Source organism: Protopterus annectens, chromosome 5.part0 (assembly GCF_019279795.1).
Source record: "Protopterus annectens isolate FY-2018-M chromosome 5.part0, PAN1.0, whole genome shotgun sequence".
Taxonomy (NCBI): Eukaryota; Metazoa; Chordata; order Ceratodontiformes; family Protopteridae; genus Protopterus; species Protopterus annectens.
This window is the reverse complement of record NC_056735.1, coordinates 1,178,621,163-1,178,641,339: the sequence shown is the minus strand read 5'-3', so window position 1 is coordinate 1,178,641,339 and position 20,177 is coordinate 1,178,621,163. Positions and strand designations below refer to the sequence as shown.

Sequence of the window (20,177 nt, the reverse complement as noted above, 5' to 3'; positions counted from 1 at the left end):
CATTTTTCTGTGTAGTACTTGCTTGGTTATTAGTAGGCAGCATATGAGGAAGACCATATTTAATATAGAACTTTTTTGTGCCCCTTGGTTAGTAATTTAGAATTAAGTGCTATTGCACTAAATCAGATTTTTTTTTCCTCATGGATTTTCTTGATAACCAGCTTTTGTATTCATTCATTCTAGGTTGTTTGTACCTTTGCCAGTTGTATGATCTCAGACTTGTGCGGCTTAGTTTCTTATATCTTTGTATACTTTAAATGAAGGTGTTGTATTATTTTATGAAATCTACTATTTTGTTTTTCTCTGCAGAACTTCCCCAATTAAGAGGTTTTGTTGCTGAACGAAAAGGTGAACGTGAAGAAATGCAGGATGCACACGTCATAAGAAATGAGTTTGTGGATAATTTGGGCTCACTGCCAGATGGAATGTACGTAAGTATGATTATGGTAATGGTTTTGAGAGAACAAGTGACAGTTAGTGAAATCTGCCCCCCCCAACCCCACACATTTTTTACTTGCAATATGAAGTTGCCTTTATCAACCTGTTGTGATTGCCATTTCCATTTCCCCAGTAAATCACTACTGCCATGAAATTTTGGAGTCTAGCCTGCATTACAGTAGACCATAAGAACTTGTTACAAGTATTTTGATATGGGGGGGAAATTGCCCACTATCTTTTAAAATCTGGAGAGGAGATAATGCTTTACAACACTCCCATTCTATTTCTTTCCAACCTGGTTATATATGTTGCTTATTGTCTTGTGCAAAAGCAGTATGAGTGAGGACTTGTCAAAGTAAAGCAGACGTTTTGATCATGTTAAAAGTTGCTTTTACCCTGTCAGTCTGTGGTATTTTAAACTGCCAGTGTTGGTGTTATAAAAAGTGTTAAAATTAAAAAAAAAAAAAAAAAAAAAAAATGGAATTTGTGTATTTCTGCAACACTTCATACGTAATTTGTTTACAGAGTTTACCGGTATCAATAGGTTGTAATATTATTGACTGTCCTTTCAAGACCATAACAGTGCGTGAGAGATGTACATATATAATATCCCTGGAGGCAAAAATCTCACACTCAGTAAGCTCAGACACCCAAATCGTCAGCAGTACGCTGCACATCACACCTCTCCAAAGCCATCGCAATATACGTATGCTGAGATTCTGAAGATCAACTTGTCTAAACCTCAAAGACCTCCAAAGCACAACACAGGCACAAAGTGCTCTCAGCAAGTTAAGCTTACCTCTTCACATAGGCACAAGGAATCTTGCTTGTAAAGCAGGCATGGACCCAACCAAACATTCCTGTTATAGGTTACTCTATTGTAAGACATACAGATGTGTCTTACCAAGCTGGGCAAGGAAAGAGTGACAGTTCATCACTTGTCTAGTGCCAGAATCTTTCAGATCACGCATGCACTCAAGTCCATGAACAACAAGTAGCAGTGTGACTCTGTAGTAGTTCATGCCAGTGTTAATGACTTGAGATTTACCTTCCTGAACTATAAGAAGAGAGAGTTGATGGAGCGGTCAGACTATGTCCAAGGCAAGTATGAGCTTAGCACTGAGCATTATTATAACTTCTCCAAAGATGATGCTGCAATATGTGCAAAAAAAAAAAAAAAAAAACGATTTCAATAATTTGCTTAGTTTTGGTGGTCATTCAAAGGGGGTCCAGTATTTGCCAGCCTGTTAGACTATGATCAGCAGATTGCACTGCTTCACTGGAGATGGCCTGCATCTGCCCTCTCTAGGGTTTCAGTTACTGGCAAAGACATTGTCCATTGTGCCTTTTTTAGGCAATGCCAACCTGATAAACTTACCTTCATAACAAAACAAGCAAAGGAAAATATGAAGGTTTTGCTGATGAATGCTATGAGCTTAAACAAAAAACACCACTCCTTACAAGCCCTTCAAACCTTGCAGGATATTGTTGTTTGTTTAATAATTGAGACATGGTTTATAGTAGTGGAGAGCACTTAGGTTGTGCAGGGCTGTAATGCCTCCCACAAGTTTAGACAAGCTACTGCCCAGGAGGGGGAAAGGTAGAGGTGTCGCAGTCTTCGTCCAGAAGAGACTGTCATCAAGGTGGTAAATCAGCGTGATGCACTAGAGCTACTTCATGTCCAAATAATCCTCAAAAAGATGCTTTATCATATATTAGCAACCTATAGAACTTCCTCTATGACATAAGAAAGCCACAACGCCTATCTACAGGAACTATAATCGCTTGGTGTTAAACCCAATATCATATTCCTAGGTGATGTAAACTGTCCAGCTATAAATTGAGAAATGTATACCACCAGCAGGCACAGTGGATAGAGTTGCATCTTCATAGCAAGATGTTCCCAGTTCAATTCTTGGCAGGAGTGCCTTCTGTGCAGAGTCTGTACATCCTCCCTGTATTTGCATGTGTTTCCTCTGGGTACTTAGGTTTCCTCCCACATTCCAAAGACCTATGATAGGTGGATTGGACACTCCATATTGGCCGTAGGTGAGACTGTAGTGTGAAAGAGTTACAGTAGCAGGGCTAGCCACCCAGCAGTGTAAACCTTGGCTCTAGGTTATTGTGACAGTTGAAGTGATACCCCCCACCACATGTGCTGCAGAAATGAGGAAAAATGGGTGATGGGTGGATGGATTCTGACATGCTCGCTAGTATTTGAATGATCAAGTATTTCATGCAAGTTAGATTAAGTTGTCTTAAGTGACATTGCATGTAGCAGTGTCCTTGACATTGGCCAGTCCTTATTTCTTTTATTCCCAGTTATCTTTAACATGCAGTCACAAAGTGCTGCCTCTTCCATTGATTATCTGGTTGTAGTTTATTTCGGTACCAGCAAGCTGACAAAATCTTCTGGAGAAGAGAACAAATGCTTCTAGAAAAATGGTATGTTCTGAATTTGGTGATGAAAATGGCTACATTTTCTACTTGGAGTATGGGGAGCAACTTCACAGAGTAGTATGGCATGATTATGGTTGAAAGCCTGCTAGGCTTCTTAAGAGTGGTGTATAGCAAGCTTCCTGCTTTGAGTGTATTTATTCAAAGTCCTTTTGGAGATTGACAAGATGTTACTTCCTCTTTTACAAATCCTACCTTGAAACACTCTTGTAGCAAGTTCTTAGCAGTATGACTGTAAGCTTCTAGATGCTAAAAAAAAGTCTGGCAAACCTTTTATAGCCAGCCTTCATCGGGACCTCCCTGTAGTGACATCTCTGCCAAGTCAGGATTTGTGGAGGCCCCCCCCCCCCCCGATACTGTCCCGTATCTTTCTATGTCTCCTACTTGAACTAAGTTGCTATTGCTTGTTGTCTGATTGGCTAGTATTATTCACCTTTCTTATCCAGATCCTGTAGGAATGCCATAGGTAAAAAGGTGTCTTACTGACTGTTCTAGGTTATGGCCTACATGTAATTCCAACAGCCTCTAAAAGAAATGCATCCACAGTTCAGACCTCCTCAAATGCCATATTTAGATTGATTAGGCTCTCCCCAAAAAATAAATACCTGCAACAACATACAACCTTACAAGCCTTAACCACTCAGGTCAGCTAAATTCCCCAGACTAATCTTCCTTACACAGACCCTGCATTCTCAGTTTTTGGTCCCAAACTGTGGGAATCTCTCCCTTATGTTCTTAAAGATCATTACTCTTACCCCATTTTCCATTCGGAAATAAAAGCACATTTCAAGACTCTAGGAAGACGCAACTGCTAGCTCTATGATTGTATAACCGAATCACTGCCTATCCTTCTTCCCACTACAGACCTTGCTTTGACTCTGTTTTTTGTTGCGATTCTTTCAGCTCGCCAGCTCCGATTTCCAATCTATATTTAATTAGTGCAAGTGCATATTGTGTTTTGTCAGTCACTTTGTATGTCATTTATCTATTGCCTTTGTATCTTCAACCCAAACCTGTTATTTATTTTGTATATAATATATGTATATGTTGCATTTTGTCATTCACTTGTAGATATATATATATATATATATATATATATATATATATATATATATATATATATTTGTTATGTTTATCCCAGGCTGAGACTGAAATAGGTTCAGTGGGATCAGTGCTCTACCCCAGTTAGCAAGTTAAAAATAAACAAATATGTTTTCACTACTATTTTTTTCCAACTGTTTCATTTCATTGTGATGCCAACATAGATGTTCAGCAGGTCGTACAGTGGTTAACAGATTATAGCTCCATAAAGGCATTCACTCAGTCTGTTTTTTGTCTTGGTACGAAACTAACTTTAAACATTGACAGATGTTTCCATAACTTTAATGAGGCTATTGTCAGTGTAGGGAAGAATTGACTACCAGGAATTTAGCTAAAATGGAAGCAAGGATTTCATGGGAGACTGAAATCCACGTGGGATTATTTGTCATAAGTCATGAGAGGGTGTTATAGGGCAAGGTGCTTGAAAGCAGGTTAAGACTTGTGACTCTTACAAGTTTAGTAAGTCAGAAAATATGTAAAAAGGTATACAAAGAAGTTCAAGAATGTGTCCTGAAATCTTTACTGTAGAAATCTGTAAACTTTTCTGAGATTTACTGTCTAATTTAACAAGAAAATGCATTGTACTAAAAGTGAATGCTTGCATATAAGGTACATTGAAGGAGCATTTAGTCGTAACCAGTCATCTCGCAACTTCTTTGAACTTCCTTTTGTAAAGATTCTCTTGTCACACTGGTTCTTTGCAGAGCTGTCTTTTTTCTTTATTTTTCCTGACGTTTTCCGATAGCTTGCTGTTAATTGTCACAATGGTATCTTGGAGATTTTTCTGAAGTTTTCCGATATATTGCTGTGAATTGTATAATGTCCGTAAGGAATACTGCTGCTCTTTAGGTTGTACTTTAAAGTTAGCAAACATGCTTTAAAATGCAATACTTCTGGCTATCAATTCTTTATTTTAGAAGTTGTTCCCACTAATCCCAGAGGTGGTATGTGGGAAACATTAATTGAATATAAGGAATTGTATTGGCAGCTTCTTTTGGATGCCAACCATAATTTTGGGCTTAATGATATGGTATCCATAGCCCCAGTCTTAAAACTGAGGGCAGCAAAGCTTTAATTTACTTTCCTTGCTATGTTTTTTAAGATGTTTTACCATTTTCAGCCACAAGATGGTGTAATGTTGTATCTTTAATTTCCATCCCTAAAGAAGAATTAATTAGATTTTAAAGTGTTTTATTAAAATTGTTTTAACATATTTTTAACATTTTTTAACTATTTTAATGATTCAGGCAACTTAATTTAATTAGAAGTGATACATACATATATATTTTTAAACTTGGGATGAGCATCTTTAAGAAAACTATGGATTTTAAATTAATTATAAGTATATTTGAATTGTGATGCAAAATGATTGGTTAATTTTATTTTAAATGTTCATATAAATACACCTACTTTGTTAATGGTTTAGACTACTGAAGAAGTTGGCGACGAAAACGTTTTGTGGAATACATTATTTGGATTGTTTTTTCACTAACAGCCTGCAGTTTGTTTGGTGGTGTTCCTATTGAGGTGTTTGGACCAATAAAGCATCTTTACATTTCGGGACCTGGATTTATTTGTACTTGGCAGAACAGCAGTTGTTTTTCATTTACAAGTTTGTACTTTAAAGTATTTTCTCACTTCAGCTGTAGATTTGCATAGTTGCTTCAGGTTTGGGGACTCACTTTAACTGTCAATACTGCCCCCCCATTCATGTTGGGCACCATTGTATCTGTAGTGCCAGGAGCTGTGCTGAAATGCCAGATCTTCTCATACCTTTCAGAATGAAAGTCTTGGTTCACTGAAAGTTTGATAAACTATGTAGTAGATATACAGTGGATATAAAAAATGTACACACCCCTGTTAAAATGCCAGTTTTTTGTGATATAAAAAATGAGACCGCAATAAATCATTTCAAAATTTTTCCCACCTTTAGTGTGACCTATGTGACCTATAACCTGTACAATTCAATTTAAAAACAAACAAATCTGTCAGGGGAAAAGTATAAAAAATAAAAAACGTACAATAAGCTGGTTGCATAAGTGTACACACCCTTAAACTAATACTTTGTTCAAACACCTTTTGCTTTAATTACAGCATTCAGTCTTCTTGGGTACACACCTCCCATCAATTAGAGACTCTGATTAACCCCAAATAAAGTTCAGCTGTCCTAGTAGGATTTTCCTAACATTTACTCAGTTGCCTCCTACAGCAAAAGCCATGGTTCGCAGAGAGCTTACAAAGAATCAAAGGGATCTCATTGTTGAAAGGTATCAGTCAGGAGAAGGGTAAACAAAATTTCCACAGCATTGGATACACCATGGAATACAGTGAGGACAGTCATCAAAAAGTGGAGAAAATAAGGGACAACAGTGACGTTGCAAAGAACTGGGTATCCCTCTAAAATTGATGAAAAGACGAGACGAAAACTGGTCAGGGAGGCTGCCAAGAGACCTACAGCAACACAGAAGGAGCTGCAGGAATTTCTGGCAAGTACTGGTTGTGTACTATATGTGACAACAATCTCCCGTATTTTCCATATGTCTGGCCTATGGGGTAGGGTTGCAAAACGGAAGCCTTTTCATACACAGAAAAACATCCAGGCCTGGCTAAAATTTGCAGAACAATACATCAGGTCTCCCAAAAGCATGTGGGAAAATGTATTATGGTCTGATGAGACCAAGGTTGAACTTTTTGGCCACAATTCCAAAAGGTGCATTTGGTGCAAAAACAATGTTTTGCATTACCAAAAGAACACCACCCCCACAGTGAAGCATGATGGTGGCAGTAACATGCTTTGGGGTTGCTTTTCTTCAATTGGAACTGGGGGCTTTGGTCAAGGTGGAGGGAATTATGAACAGTTCCAAGTACCAGTCACTTTTGGCCCCAAACCTTCAGGGGTCTGCTAGAAAGCTGAAGATGAAGAGGAATTTCACCTTTCAACATGACAGTGACCCCACGCATACATCCAAATCAACAAAAGAATGGCTTTACCAGAAGAACATTAAAGTTTTGGAATGGCCCATCCAGAGTCCAGTCCTAAATCCAATAGAAAATCTGTAGTGTGACCTGAAGAGGGCTGTGCGCAAGAGATGCCCTCGCAATCTGACAGATTTGGAGCACTTTTGCAAGGAAGAGTGGGTAAATATTGCCAAGTCAAGATGTGCCATGCTGATAGACTCCTACCCGAGAAGACTGAATGCTGTAATTAAATCAAAAGGTGCTTCAACAAAGTATTAATTTAAGGGTGTTATCACTTATACAACCAGCTTATTGTATGTTTTTTTATTTTTTATATTTTTCCCCTAACAGATTTGTTTTTCAATTGAATTGTACAGGTTATAGGTCACATTAAAGGTGGGAAAAGTTTTGAAATGATTTATTGTGGTCTCATTGTTTTATATTACAAAAACCTGGCATTTTAACAGGGGTGTGTACACTTTTTATATCCACTGTAGTCCTATAACTGAAACTGTTTGGTAATCCAATAAGATCCGAACAAGTCTTGTATTACTTAAACAGTCTCAAATAACAGAGCTGATGAACTGAACTAAACTGTAGCTGAAGATTTCAAACTGAATATTCAGACTTCTTAGCTCTGAAGAATGAATTAGAAATCTGTTGCAATTTTGAACTCAATTTTTTTTTTCTTTGTGATGGCAGAACTAAACCAAACTGCACTGTTTTCAGTAGTTTCTGGACTTCTGAACTTGTGGACATTTGATTTTACTTTTATCTTGATTTTGAAAGTATTTCTGTCAGTACTAAAACCTTGTACATTTTCTACAAGGTCTACATGCCTCCTTAACCTTGGTTCCCAAGCCTTGTACCATCTAAATAAAATATTATTGCAGGTGCCTGTCTCCAATCTGTCTGTTGTTGTATCTTCTGTAAAGTGTTTGATGCACAGCATAATGTTCCTCAGATTCTTTAGGATATAGCCATCCTTATAGGTGCTTTGACCCGAGGTTATTCACTGGAACCTATCTTTCCATTGTGACTGCAGTTATTGAAACTGTGTGTTGCAATGTAAAATATGAAATTAAACTATAGGCCTGCATTAATATGGCTATATTTCTAGGCCTATGCAAAAAGAATTCTGTATTTATATGGGATGCATTCTGACAAAACTTTATGTGAGACTTAATCTTACACCTAGCTGCTGAATATACCCTTCTCCCGGGATGTTGTGTCCATTAATAAGTACATCTGAAATGTTAAAATTTACTAACCAGTCTCATACAGATACATCTACACTAAGCTTCAAAGAATGCTGACAGTTTTTCAAAATCCTAAACATTGCAGTTAGATTTGCAGTATTCCTAGCCTAACTTGATAGATTTTAAGTCACTGCCCTTCAGAAGAAGGGCACTTCTTTGATTATATATAACAACTTGGTTGGGAATCCTCGAGTTTAGAATGAGTTTGGCGAGCAAATGTTCCAACATGGAAGATCTGTTGTGGTGGAGAACACATAAAATGATGTAATATTCTACAGAAGCCAAGTAAAATGATAAGGCAAACATTATTTATTTACATAGTAAAACCTTCTAGTGTTTCGGTGTTAAAATTATTTAAAGGAGTTAAAAAGAAAAATATAATTAAGGAGTAGCAAAATCAAAAAAAAAACCTTGATTACAGAGATTCTCTTAATTAATGGACATTAACAATTTCCAGTCCGACTCTGTCCTAATGACGAGATTATTAGTCTTAAATTTTAAGAATATATATGTTGCAAGAGCACTTTGAGGTTTACACCCATGTTATTGGGTGTAATCTGTCCCCAAAACACATTCTTTCTTTTGCTATGGAAATTGATGAAACTTTCCAGATAATTTACAGTCACTTAATCACAAGCCAGCTCCCACACCAGCATTGTCTCAGTTGCCTAGAAAAGGAGCGCAATGTAAAGAATTGCCTATAAGTGCCAGCACTTCATTTTGGCCACCCTCAGGAAAAGAATGGAATGGAAGATCTTGAGATTTGTCTTTCCTGGTGCTAGAGAATTGCCGCACATTCAACACCTCATGTGCCAGGTGAATTCAGGCCTCCTTTCTACTACTAGAGATAGGGGAAGAGTGTCCCCTCCCCTTTCAGTGCCCTGAGTAGGGGGATTTTGAAAACCCCATAGCTCCTCATTTGGGTGATTGGAAGGGATGACTGCACATCCTTTCCCCACTGGCTAACAGTTCCTTTAGTAAGATGCTCAGCCTAATAAAGTACACTATGGACTAACTGAAGTACAGTATGGGGACTAGATTTAGCTTCTCTATGCTCTTCCTCTCAGAAATGCTTTAGTCATTAGTTTATGAAGTAGGACAAGATTCAAGTCACCTCGCTAAAGTTGCCTGTGTTTGAAAACATGCTGTTTATACAGCTGGAAGCATCCATATGCTACTTCTAAGAAAGCTGATGTTTGCAAACCGCTGAATGAGTGGAGATGATATTTATACATCTGGAAGCATCCAGATGCTATTTCTAAGAAAGCTGATGTCTGCAAACCTCTGAATGAGTGAAGTATCACTCAGACGAAGTATTCTAGAGCAGACTGCTGTGTGATGTCTGACCTCGTATAGGTACTTGAGATTGTAGTGCTTTTCTTCTTAACTATCTGATAAGGAATTAACAGATTTCCTTGCTCTGTGACATGGGGGTTAAAGCCTTGACTGCATTCCAGGTGACCCAGGATCTGTTCATCAGTAGTGGCCTTAGGTCAACTGGTGCCCTAAGGGCTCCACAGCACCCCCCTCCACAACACTTGGTGCCCCCATCCTGGTCTACCTACACTAAATAAATACTGGAAAAGTGGCCCTGCTAGAGTGGCGCCCTAGGCGGCCGCCTAGTTGGCCTATGCTTAAGGTTGGCTATGCTGTTCATGACCTGTATGCTAGAGTGGCTGGTAAGCGAAGGTGGGAGTGAGCAGCTGCAGTTTGGTGATCCAATGCTGTGGGAAGAGTCAGACCATCTTGCCAAAGAGCCAACACCTTCTTGTGAAAGATATGCATACAGCATATGGACTTAAATGTGTTCTTGATTTTTACCAGGCCATGTTCGTGTGATTGCTGTCATTGCATTTCTGCAGGAATGCACACATGCTCATTTGTCTGCTATGATGGAGAGGTTATACTGTAAAGGAAAAAAAAGAAGCCTGCAGTAGATGACAGCCTTCCAGAACTTGACTCTCAGCCCTCAATGCTTGGCAAAGATGAGTGTACTAAGAGCGGTTTCAGTCTGGAAAGAGGAGGAGACTCCTCCCCCATTGTACTAAGGTACTGGCAGAGCTCCTTCTGAAAGTGCAAGGGCAGCAGTTGTGAACCAGAGAACTGAGAGACAAAATTTGGGAAAATGAAGTCTGCAGTTGTTATACCTCAAAGCAGTTTCCTTGCTCTGAGGTGCATAGATCTCAGAGTTGGTATATAAAAAGTATAAGGTGTGAAACTAGAAATGAAACAAGAAGTATACGCGAATCAAGCAGCAAGAGAAAGTGTGAAAAAAGGAATAATGTAAAGAACAAAAGGAAAGAAAAATGGAAACCTCACAATTATAATGGCAACTCCTAGAACAACCACATGGTGATCAAAATTTCAAACACGAATGGTTAAGGAGAGGGGAATTTAAACCAGAAGATAAAGAGTTAACAATGGCAGTTCAAACTAGTGGGCTACATACACTTAGGTTTGCAAAGTGTGTTGAAACATTGGAAGATGCAGATAAATGTAGCTTCTATAATACAAAACTAGAAACAATTATATATCTGTGTTGTTGCTGGTCATGACAGACCTATGGCCAAGGATCTGTATACTGAATGGCACAAAAGTGTAGCAAGACTGTTGCATTGAGGATTGTGCAAACACTACAGCATAGAAGTAGTTGAAAACATGAATCACAAAGCATTGCTGAAAATGAAGACGTCCTTCCTTATCACTGTTGCGATATTCATCACATAAGGAATCTCCTGCGAAGGATAGCCCGTCTGACCAGTGTACCAAAGCTTTACATCCTCCCATTGTCATATGTCAGATAAATGATCCCTGTGCAGGCATAGGGCATGAAGATTGATATAACATACACTCAAAACTCAGAGCTACTTTGCCGCCAGTTCAAACGCCATAGTTGAATGTCCATCTGAATGCCATTTGCCGACCTAGTTTCTACTGAGCCATTTACAGATAACTGCCTTGCTGGGGTTCCTTCTTTTCCCTTCTCTTTGTGTATTTAGGGTTCATGCCATCCAGGAAGAGAAAACATCAGTGTGGGAGACAAATTCCTGATTAAAAAGTGTGGCACGAGAAGTGTTTTTTCTGTTTAGGTGTTTCACACGATCATACCAAGTCTACCATTTGTCAGGCCGTTGTTCTGAAAACCCTTCACAGCCATCAGTCATCTTTGTCCATTTGTCTTGAGAACTAATGTCTCAAACTTTTTACCCAAGTTACCGTGGCCAAATCCCCCTGCCCTGAGCTACAACCATCTCTTAAAAAGATTTAAAGTCTCAGTCTGACTTTGCAGCTGTCCAGCCTTTACTGGATATCTCTCTCTCTCTGTTTATGTGGATGCAGAACCCAAAGACAGTCCAGTAACGGCACTGGTTTACTCGGCAGCAACCCTATCAGAGGTCAGCATGGAACTGGTTTCTTGTATGTCCTCTAAGACTGTGCAAAGGTCCCCCATGGGCGTTGAGGGGAAATCATGGCTGATCATTTCCAAGGGGGATTCAACAGATTGTTCCTAGAGTTAAAGGTTTTTGGTACCCTTATTGAGTCAAGACATGGCTATGAGCCCCCTAGGAAGCTGACATCCTATTAAAGAAGAAACCAAAAACTAAAAATATTAATCCCACTGCTAAGGATCCTCGGAGGGAATGGCAAGACTTTACTCTGGGTTTGTTCAGTGCACTGATGGCCTTGAAGTCCCCCTCAAGGGTTATCTGTTGTAGCTTCTCTTTGGTCTTCTACTCCAGCCAAAGGTTCTAGGTAATAAGATTCTTCAGATGAGGTGGATTCAGGAGATGACTCCTTGGCCTACTCCTCACAAATTACCTCACCTTTGGACTGTGGGTCAGAGGAAGAAGATTCCTTAAGTCATGATTCTCCCTTTGAGGAGTTTTCCTTTGGAGACATTGTGGTCTGCATGATGGAGCAATTTAAGTGGGATTGCTCCCAGGTCTCTGACATTCAAAAGAGCATTATGAGCTGTTACATATGGAATGTCTTAAGCCTTCTGCCCTGTTTTGGATACTTTGTTGGATACTTATACAACTGTGTCTTTGGTTCCCGATTCCCAACCTGTGGCTACTAAGGAGCCTGACCATTTTTATAAGGTTCCTGAGGTCTTAAGCACCTTTACAGGTGTCCTCCTTCAGACCCTGCTGTGGTCTTTGTTTCTATTGAAAAGCCATCCAAGCTTTTATTCTCTTTCAAACTTTTCCCTTCGACAAAGACAGGTTATGGAGAGGTTGGGAAAAAAGATCTGTACTTCTGCTACTCTGGTCTTCAGGGCCATTAATTATCAAACCCGTATGATCAGGTATGTTTTAACCCTTTTGTCTTAACATGGTGGGATCTTATTAGACCTTCCTGACTCTGAAGGTAAGGCTGCTACTTTTTTCTGAGTTTCACTTCACAGGTAATCCATCTCGCTATCAAATGTAGTTATAATGCAGCTGATTCATCTTCTAGAGCTGCTGCTTCAGGTTCAGTTATGAGGAAGTAGTGTTTATTTACCTCCACTCCTTACCTGATGATATTAAGGCCAAGCTGCTAGATGCTCCTTTGGACAACCAAAATCTCTTTTGTATGGCTGCTGCTGACCTGTTTTAAGACTTCACATGATAAAGGTAAAATTATGCAGGATCTTAAACTTTTGTTTCTCCCATCCTCAAATTTCAGAGAAACTATACTTCCGAGCCTGCCTTTCACTGTAGGCAACCTCGTCAGCCTTCTAAAGGGAAAAAGGTTCCTAAGCATATGTTCTCCGATAAGCCCATCCAGATTTCTAAAACTCAAAAGCCCTCTTTTCAGGACAAACTGCTTCCATCTGACATATTTTCTCCCCTTTCCCTCAGACAGGTTTCCCTGTCTCTCAGGTTTTCCTTGTCCAGCACAGATAACTTCAGACTCTTGAGTATTTTCCACTGTCTGTCACTGTTGTTTTATGAAGTGGAAATCCCTTTTTCCCTTCTCACGTTTTCCTTAACCTCCTCCAGAACAACTTTCTCATTTTTCTGTGGTTCTGAAAGATCTGTTGGATCAAGGCACCATGAAACCCATCCCAGAATCCCAAACAGGAATAGGGTTAACAAGGTTTTACTCCAGAATGTTTCTGGTTCCAGAAAAGAGGGATCACTTGAAACCAATCCTAGACCTCTGCTTTTTCAGTTCTTTTCTAAAGATTTCTCCTTTCCAGATGCTTTCTCTTTAGATACTGTTTCCTCTCCTACTTCCACAGGCCTTTCTGGTCTCCCTAAACCGAATGGGGACCTACCTTCCTATTCCCATTCACCCTGTCTTCAGGACATTTACATTTTTCTGTTTCTTCCTCTTATTTTCAGTTACATGCTTTTGCCCTTTGGTCTTTATATGGACCCAGGGATATTAACCAAATGTTTGGCACCTATCATTGTCTTTTGCAAGCTTCAGGGAATCCAGATATTCCTCTATCTGAACGACTTGCTTCTTCAAGCTCCATCTCCATCCAGGCTTATGCAGGAGCTGCACTTCACAGTGCTACTTTTGTGCAGTCTGGGATTCACCATCAATCTTCAAGTCAGTTCTGACTTCTTCTCAAGACCACATTTTTCCAGGTTGTAGAATCCAAACCATTCCAGTATTGGCCTCTCTATCTTTTCCCAAGGTTCTGTTTCAGGCAATTTGCTTCCAGTCTCTGCTTACCCTTTCTCTCATTCCTGCAAGTGAATTTCTAAACACCTCAGGGTTCATGGCATCTACCATTCCCATGCTTCCTTTTGCCAAGATTCATATGAGGAGGTTTCACTGGTACCTAAAGGCGGTTTGGCTCCAGCATTGCCATCTTCTGAAGTTTCTGGTTCCTCGCCTACCTTGTCTCAAGCTCTAGTTTCATTGATGGATTTGGCAGATTTCCCTCAATGCAGGGCTGTCTTTTCAGACCCTTACCCCTGCTCAGGAGTTGTCCACAGACTCAACCAGTCTGGGGTTGATAGCCTTCCCCAACAATCTGAAGGTTCAGGGTCTCTGGTCCCCTTCATCATAGATCAGACCACATCAACATAGAAGAGATGAGGGCTTCCATTCTTGCTGTTTAGTTCTTCCATTCTGCTTGTAGGTCTTTAACAGACAACACCATAGTCATGAAGCACATCAACAAACACAGGAGGGGCACAAGGTCTTAACCTTCTGTACAGACTAACTCTTCAGGCCTGGGACTTGGCTATTCGCCATCAGATAACCCTTCAGGCAGTCTGTATCCCTTCAAAACACAGCATTGTGGCAGACTTCCTGAGTAGGCCCAAGACACAACCTCATGAATGGATGCTTCACAGAGAAGTGTTTCTGGGCATAATACATCAGTGGGGATATTCCTTAAGTGGATCTTTTTGTCACCCCTCTGAACAGGCAGCTCCCTCGCTCACTTCAGTTCGATTACCAAGTTCTCTGACTTGGAAGGTGGATGTCTGTGTTCCTATATGCTTACCCTCTTCTTCATCTGCTTTCCAGGGTTCTGCTCAAGATTAAGAGGGAGTCCCCCAGAATCTTGCTGGTAACTCCTTTATGGCCCAGTTAGCACTGGTTCCCCTTTCTTCCTTACCTGGCCAGGGGCGCAGTAATCACAGGTTACCTTGGCAGATGGACTTTCTCATACAAGACGCTGGGTTTCTCATTCACCCTCACCTTTCCACTCTTTTATCAACACTTTTTAGGTGAGAGGGCTTTGATCCCTTTTGCACACCACTTTTCTGAGGACATGCTTAGGGTTCTGCAGGATCCCAGGAAACCCACTACCAGCAAATCTTATGTGGCTAAATGGAACAGATTTTCTGTTTAGTGTCACAACCATTGCCAGAATCCCTTTTCATTGGCGGTCCCTTTGGTTCTCTCTTAATTGTGTGATCTGCCTGTTACTTTGGCAGGGAGAGTTTCAGAGCTTCAGACTCTGATTGTGGGTCCTTCCTTTTTGTTTTTTCATAGGGAGAGAGTATCTATGTACACTAACCCTTCTTTAATCTCAAAAGTGGTTGAGTTGTCTCTTAATCAGTCTGCCCAGCTCCTTTCCTTTTTTCCTTCTCCACAGTCTGTTAGTGAGATTTTTCACACCTTGGATCTACATAGACAGCTCTGGTATTCTTTGGATAAGACAAAGGCTGTCCGCAAATCTGAACAGCTGTTTGTTTCATTTTATACCAGGACATTAGGTTTGTCAGTTGCTAAACAAATCATTTCCTTGCCTTTTCATGATAAACATCATTCTGCTTCAGTTTGAGCTCATTCTGTGAGAGCAGTAGCTCTTCTGGTGCTTTCTTCATAATATAAGCTGCTATTTGGCCCTCTGTCCACACTTTTATTAAACATTACAAGTTGGATGACATTTCCAGAACCAGGGCAGGATTTGTTAGGGCTATCTTTCATGGGTTTGCGGATGTCTCTTTTGTGCCTTATCTTCCCATCCTTTACAGTAGCTTCAGTAATCTCCCATAAGTGATGAATACTGCAACACTGGTGAGGAAGAACATAGTACACTTGTGTAAATTCTTACCTTGACAGTAAATGCCCTCCTTTTCACTGTTGCAGTATTCAGTCCCTCCTGCCCCCTTTTTTCTCTTTTTCTTCTTTTGGGAACACTTTGCTGTCTGAGAGGTCTTTGCCTTCTGCCCTGTTTCTCTTCTCTTTTTTGCTTTGCCCTGGATGTGCATGCTCTCCTTCCTCCCAGTGTTGCTGTAGTCCTGCTGGAGAACTTCATTTCTGGGTATTGAGTGTTCTGGGTATTGAGTGTGCTTACATCACCTTTATGCCCTATGCCTGCTTGGAGAGTGTATTCCTGACTTAATGCTGGGAGGATGTAAAGGCTCTGGTATACTGTCTAGACGTTGGGCTAACCTTGGCAGAAGATCCCATGTGTGATGTATACTGCAACAGTGAAAATAAGGGCATTTACTGTTATGGTAAAATTTTACACTGTAATTTCTTATCTCATGGGATTATCCAATACCATCATTTAAGAAAGTAGCGAGAAGAAAAACAGATGTAGTAGTCAAGCAAAAATGGACAAAAGTGCCTGTAATCATTCAGCTAGCTGCATCCATCAATTATAGCGTCCTACATACTGAGAGAGACAAAGTCCTAAAATATCAGGGTGTTCAAGCAAAAAAATTAGGGCCATGTAAGTTGCATAGACAGTTTCAGTAGAAGTAGGAGGAATATGCCCAATACAAAAATATTTTTCAGGTGTTTAAATATGCTTTCAGTACATATAACTCGTATGAACTGCAAAATAAGGCAGTTCTGGGTACATTGTGAGTGCTGAGAAGACTAAAGCAACACTAGTTTTTTTTTTTATACTCTGTCCATACCATGACTCTGGAATAGAGTCCATTCCTGTCACAGTATAAGAAACGATAAACATTTGGAGGAATTAAAAAATATCAGTAGAATATCTAGGGTGGAATGCTTGATGGTCAGGTTGGTGTGGGAAGAAAATGTATGCACAGAAAAAAGAGGAGTCTAAGACTTTGGGCGGGGCTGGTAAGAGGGTACTCACCAATACTGTATGGAAATTTCTCTGTCTCACCTTTCCAGTTTCCATTCTACCCTAGTAGATGGCACATTATAATTTGGCAGAAGACCCTGAATCTCTAATCCAGGAGATCATATGAAGATGCTTACCATGGGTTCTTCAGTGGACCTCCATGTGGCATATCATTTGGGACTACCAATGGCCCTTTTCTTGCCAATTTCTCTCATTTGGAGGGCCATCAGTAAGGGCCATTGGTTTCCAGCCATGGTCAGTCCTATATTACAAAATGTTAGGTCCTCCCCCAGAAAATGTTTCAAATCTGGGGCAACAGCATCTTCCTCTAGCTGTTGGAAAAGGCATAGACACCTTACTTCACAGCAGGGGCCCTTAGAGCAGGTTGCTTTATTGCTGGAGAAAGACAAAGGATTTTTTCTGATTTTCTCTTGTTTTGAAGGGGGTAACGTTTTAGTCCAATTCTGGATCACAACAGCTTCATTGAGCACATCTGTTTATGCTAAATTCCATATGGTAACTTTCCTTGAGGCTTTACCATTGAATACGCTGATGCCTTCTGGCTTATCATTGTCTAAAGTTTGCACAAAAGGTTCCTTTAGTTTCCTGTAAGTGGACATGACTTTTAAAACAATGTGTTGCTGCCTAGGCTCTCATTTGCAATTGGTGTGCTCATCAAGGCTGTAACCATGATGACAAAGATTTTGCAGGAGAAGGACCTCCATGTGTTCTGATTTTGGATATATGAAACCAGATAGCTACACTGAGGACTCCTAATATTGCATCTGGCCTAGTGATCCCATTGTTGGAGTCATTATGGTCTTAGTACCCAGAGAAGTCCTCTCTGTACCTGAATTGGAGGATGTGATGGTTCTGCAGGCTTAGACAGTTTCTGTTATTCTCTCTCGTACAGAGAATCCCAGGTTAGGTTGCAGCTGAGGGTTCAGTTATAGATCTTTCTGTACCTCTTTGGGCCTCTTGACAATTGCAAACTTCATAGTCCCGGATGTGGATGTTGCAGTGGATGGTGAAGCTCCATTGGCTGCAGAACTGTCAGTTCATTAGTGTTGGTATTATTGACGGCAGAACCATCACTTCATCAATAAAAAAGGTACCTACGGCTTCAGAGCCTGCACATTATCAATGATAAGGTTCTTGTAGCCCCAAAACACTCCTCAAAATCAGTGGTGAGGTACTAGTTGTGGCAGAACCATCACACCCAATATGATGAGGTGTCGGTGGCTGATAAACCATTCCACCATCTGTGGTGAGGTGGCAGTGGCTACCAAACTGTCACATCATCTGTGAGGTGGTGTCAGTGGATGACAAACTGTCTCAGCATCTGTGGTTAGGTGGCAGTGGATGCCAAACTGTCGTACCATCTGTGGCTGGATGCCAGTGGCCATCAAACCATCGCACCATCTGCGGCCAGGTGCCAGTGGCTACCAAACCCCACATCATCTATGAAACGTCGTCAGTGGATGACAAACTATCTCAGCATCTGTGGCTAGGTGGCAATGGATGCCAAACCATCGCACCATCTGTGGCTGGGTGCCAGTGGCTGTCAAACCATCGCACCATCTGTTGCTGGGTGCCAGTGGCTGTCAAACCGTCACACCATCTGTGGCTGGGTGCCAGTGGCTATCAAACCGTCACACCATCTGTGGCTGGGTGCCAGTGGCTTCCATACCGTCACACCATCTGTGGCGAGGTGCAAGTGGCTGCCAAACCGTCGCACCACTAATGGTGAACTGTAAGTGGGTGCAGAGTCTTCATGCCTTCACTGACCTTCTTTTATTGTCAGATTTGTATCACTAGGCTCTAGTGTGGTAATGTTTCTGCTGTTGTCAGTGAACCCATTACAGGTCCTGACAGATGTGGTCAGAGGTGGATTGGAAAAATTGCCCCGGTTGTGTGATGGTTGATTGTAAGTAGCTTTGTGCAGTGTTTCTTGCCTTAAAAGTTTTGGAAAAGGGGCATAGACCAAAGTCGGTCTTAACCAAGCACTGATGTTGCACATGAACAGACAGGGTGGTATTACATCATACCCCTCTGCAGAAAGACAGTGAAAGTTTTGAACTGAGGCATAGATGTAGACTTCATCTTAACCTGTGTTCACATTACAAGAAATGTGAATGTTGTGCATATTCCTTAATCTATGGCTACACTCCTCTTCTATAGCTGAGGATTTGTGAGTCCTGTCTTGTCAGGATCTTCCAGCAGTGGGGCTCCCTGAAGATCAGTCCGTGTGCTGCACAAGAGAATGGTGTCCTCCTCCTCCTCATATTTTTTCATCACAGCATGGTGGTATGAAGAAGTTGATAGTGAATGGGTTCTTCACCACCACTGGTAGGGGAAGATTATTGTTTGCCTTTCTACAGTTCTTTCTGATTGGCACCTTCTTACAGAGTTCAGAAAAAGAGAAAAACTTTTCTTTGTTGCTGTAAGCTAGCCAAGTTAAATTTGGTTTCAGGCTCCCAGGATCCTAGCAGTTCAGAAATCAGTCATAATAAAAGTCAGGAAAATCCCATCAGGTTAGGGCAACCGCCAGCTTAAATCCCTTACACATGCCTGCCCTTCCAGTAGAGAATCTCTGAGATGATAGAGAATGTTAGAAAGTCTTTCATTCATCCGACAAAAGAGTAAGTGTGTGTGTGTGTGTGTGTGTGTGTGTGTGTGTGTGTGTGTGTGTGTGTGTGTGTGTGAACAAAATGTACTTTTTGCTTCCTCACTATCAGCCTCCCTCCAGTGATTCCCAGCTCTTGTATCACTGTCACTGGCAGTGTGGCCACTGACTTGAGCAAGAGGCATCCGGAGGAAGGGTGTAATGGTTGTTCAGTGCTGTAGGCATCCATGGGCCATCAGCCTTCTGTGGTCCTGCCCCCATCATTGATCATTCAGGTGAGCAGCTCAAGGAACCCAAATGAAGGGGCCATCTAATCCTTAATCCTTTCTGTACCTTTGCGTGAACAGCTGTGGAGTTTTTTTTTTACCCTCCCCCCATCCCTGGTAGCTGGAGTGAGCAACTTATATCATTGTAATGCACACATTCACTAATGGGGGATACTGTCTCTGACTTGGTAATACAAGTACACATTCCTTAGTCTCTCACACATCACTGTAGTCAGTGAGTATCCATTTCCTGGCTGCAAAATGCATCTGTTAATCAGAACCACTCACTCCCAGGTTGGGCAAGCTGGCATTGGCCTTTAACTCTTTCTGTCTCCCCTCTAGCTACTGCAAGGCCAAAGCAGATTCAGCTTAGGTGGTGTGGATCATAATTGGGACTTTATCCATCTACACCATATGGCCACTGAACAGACATTTATGCTAAGTAGATGAGGTTATACATCTAGCATACAATTGTAGTACATCTCACTTTATAAAGTGGTCTTGCCTTATCTCAGGCACCAGTCTGTTTGAGTCTCAAGTTATTGTGCATTTTCACTAAATATTATGTAGTT

General features: G+C 40.9%; 1 protein-coding gene across 1 annotated transcript in view; it reads left to right on the top strand.

Annotated features, from left to right (window-relative positions):
• LOC122801582 (ILK associated serine/threonine phosphatase) overlaps positions 1–20,177 on the top strand; it is a 1,071,836-nt gene that overhangs the window by 163,350 nt on the left and 888,309 nt on the right. Inside the window, exon 5 of the mRNA XM_044071026.1 lies at positions 310–427. Within this exon, the coding sequence (XP_043926961.1) occupies positions 310–427 (118 nt within the window). The remainder of the gene's footprint in view (positions 1–309; positions 428–20,177) is intronic.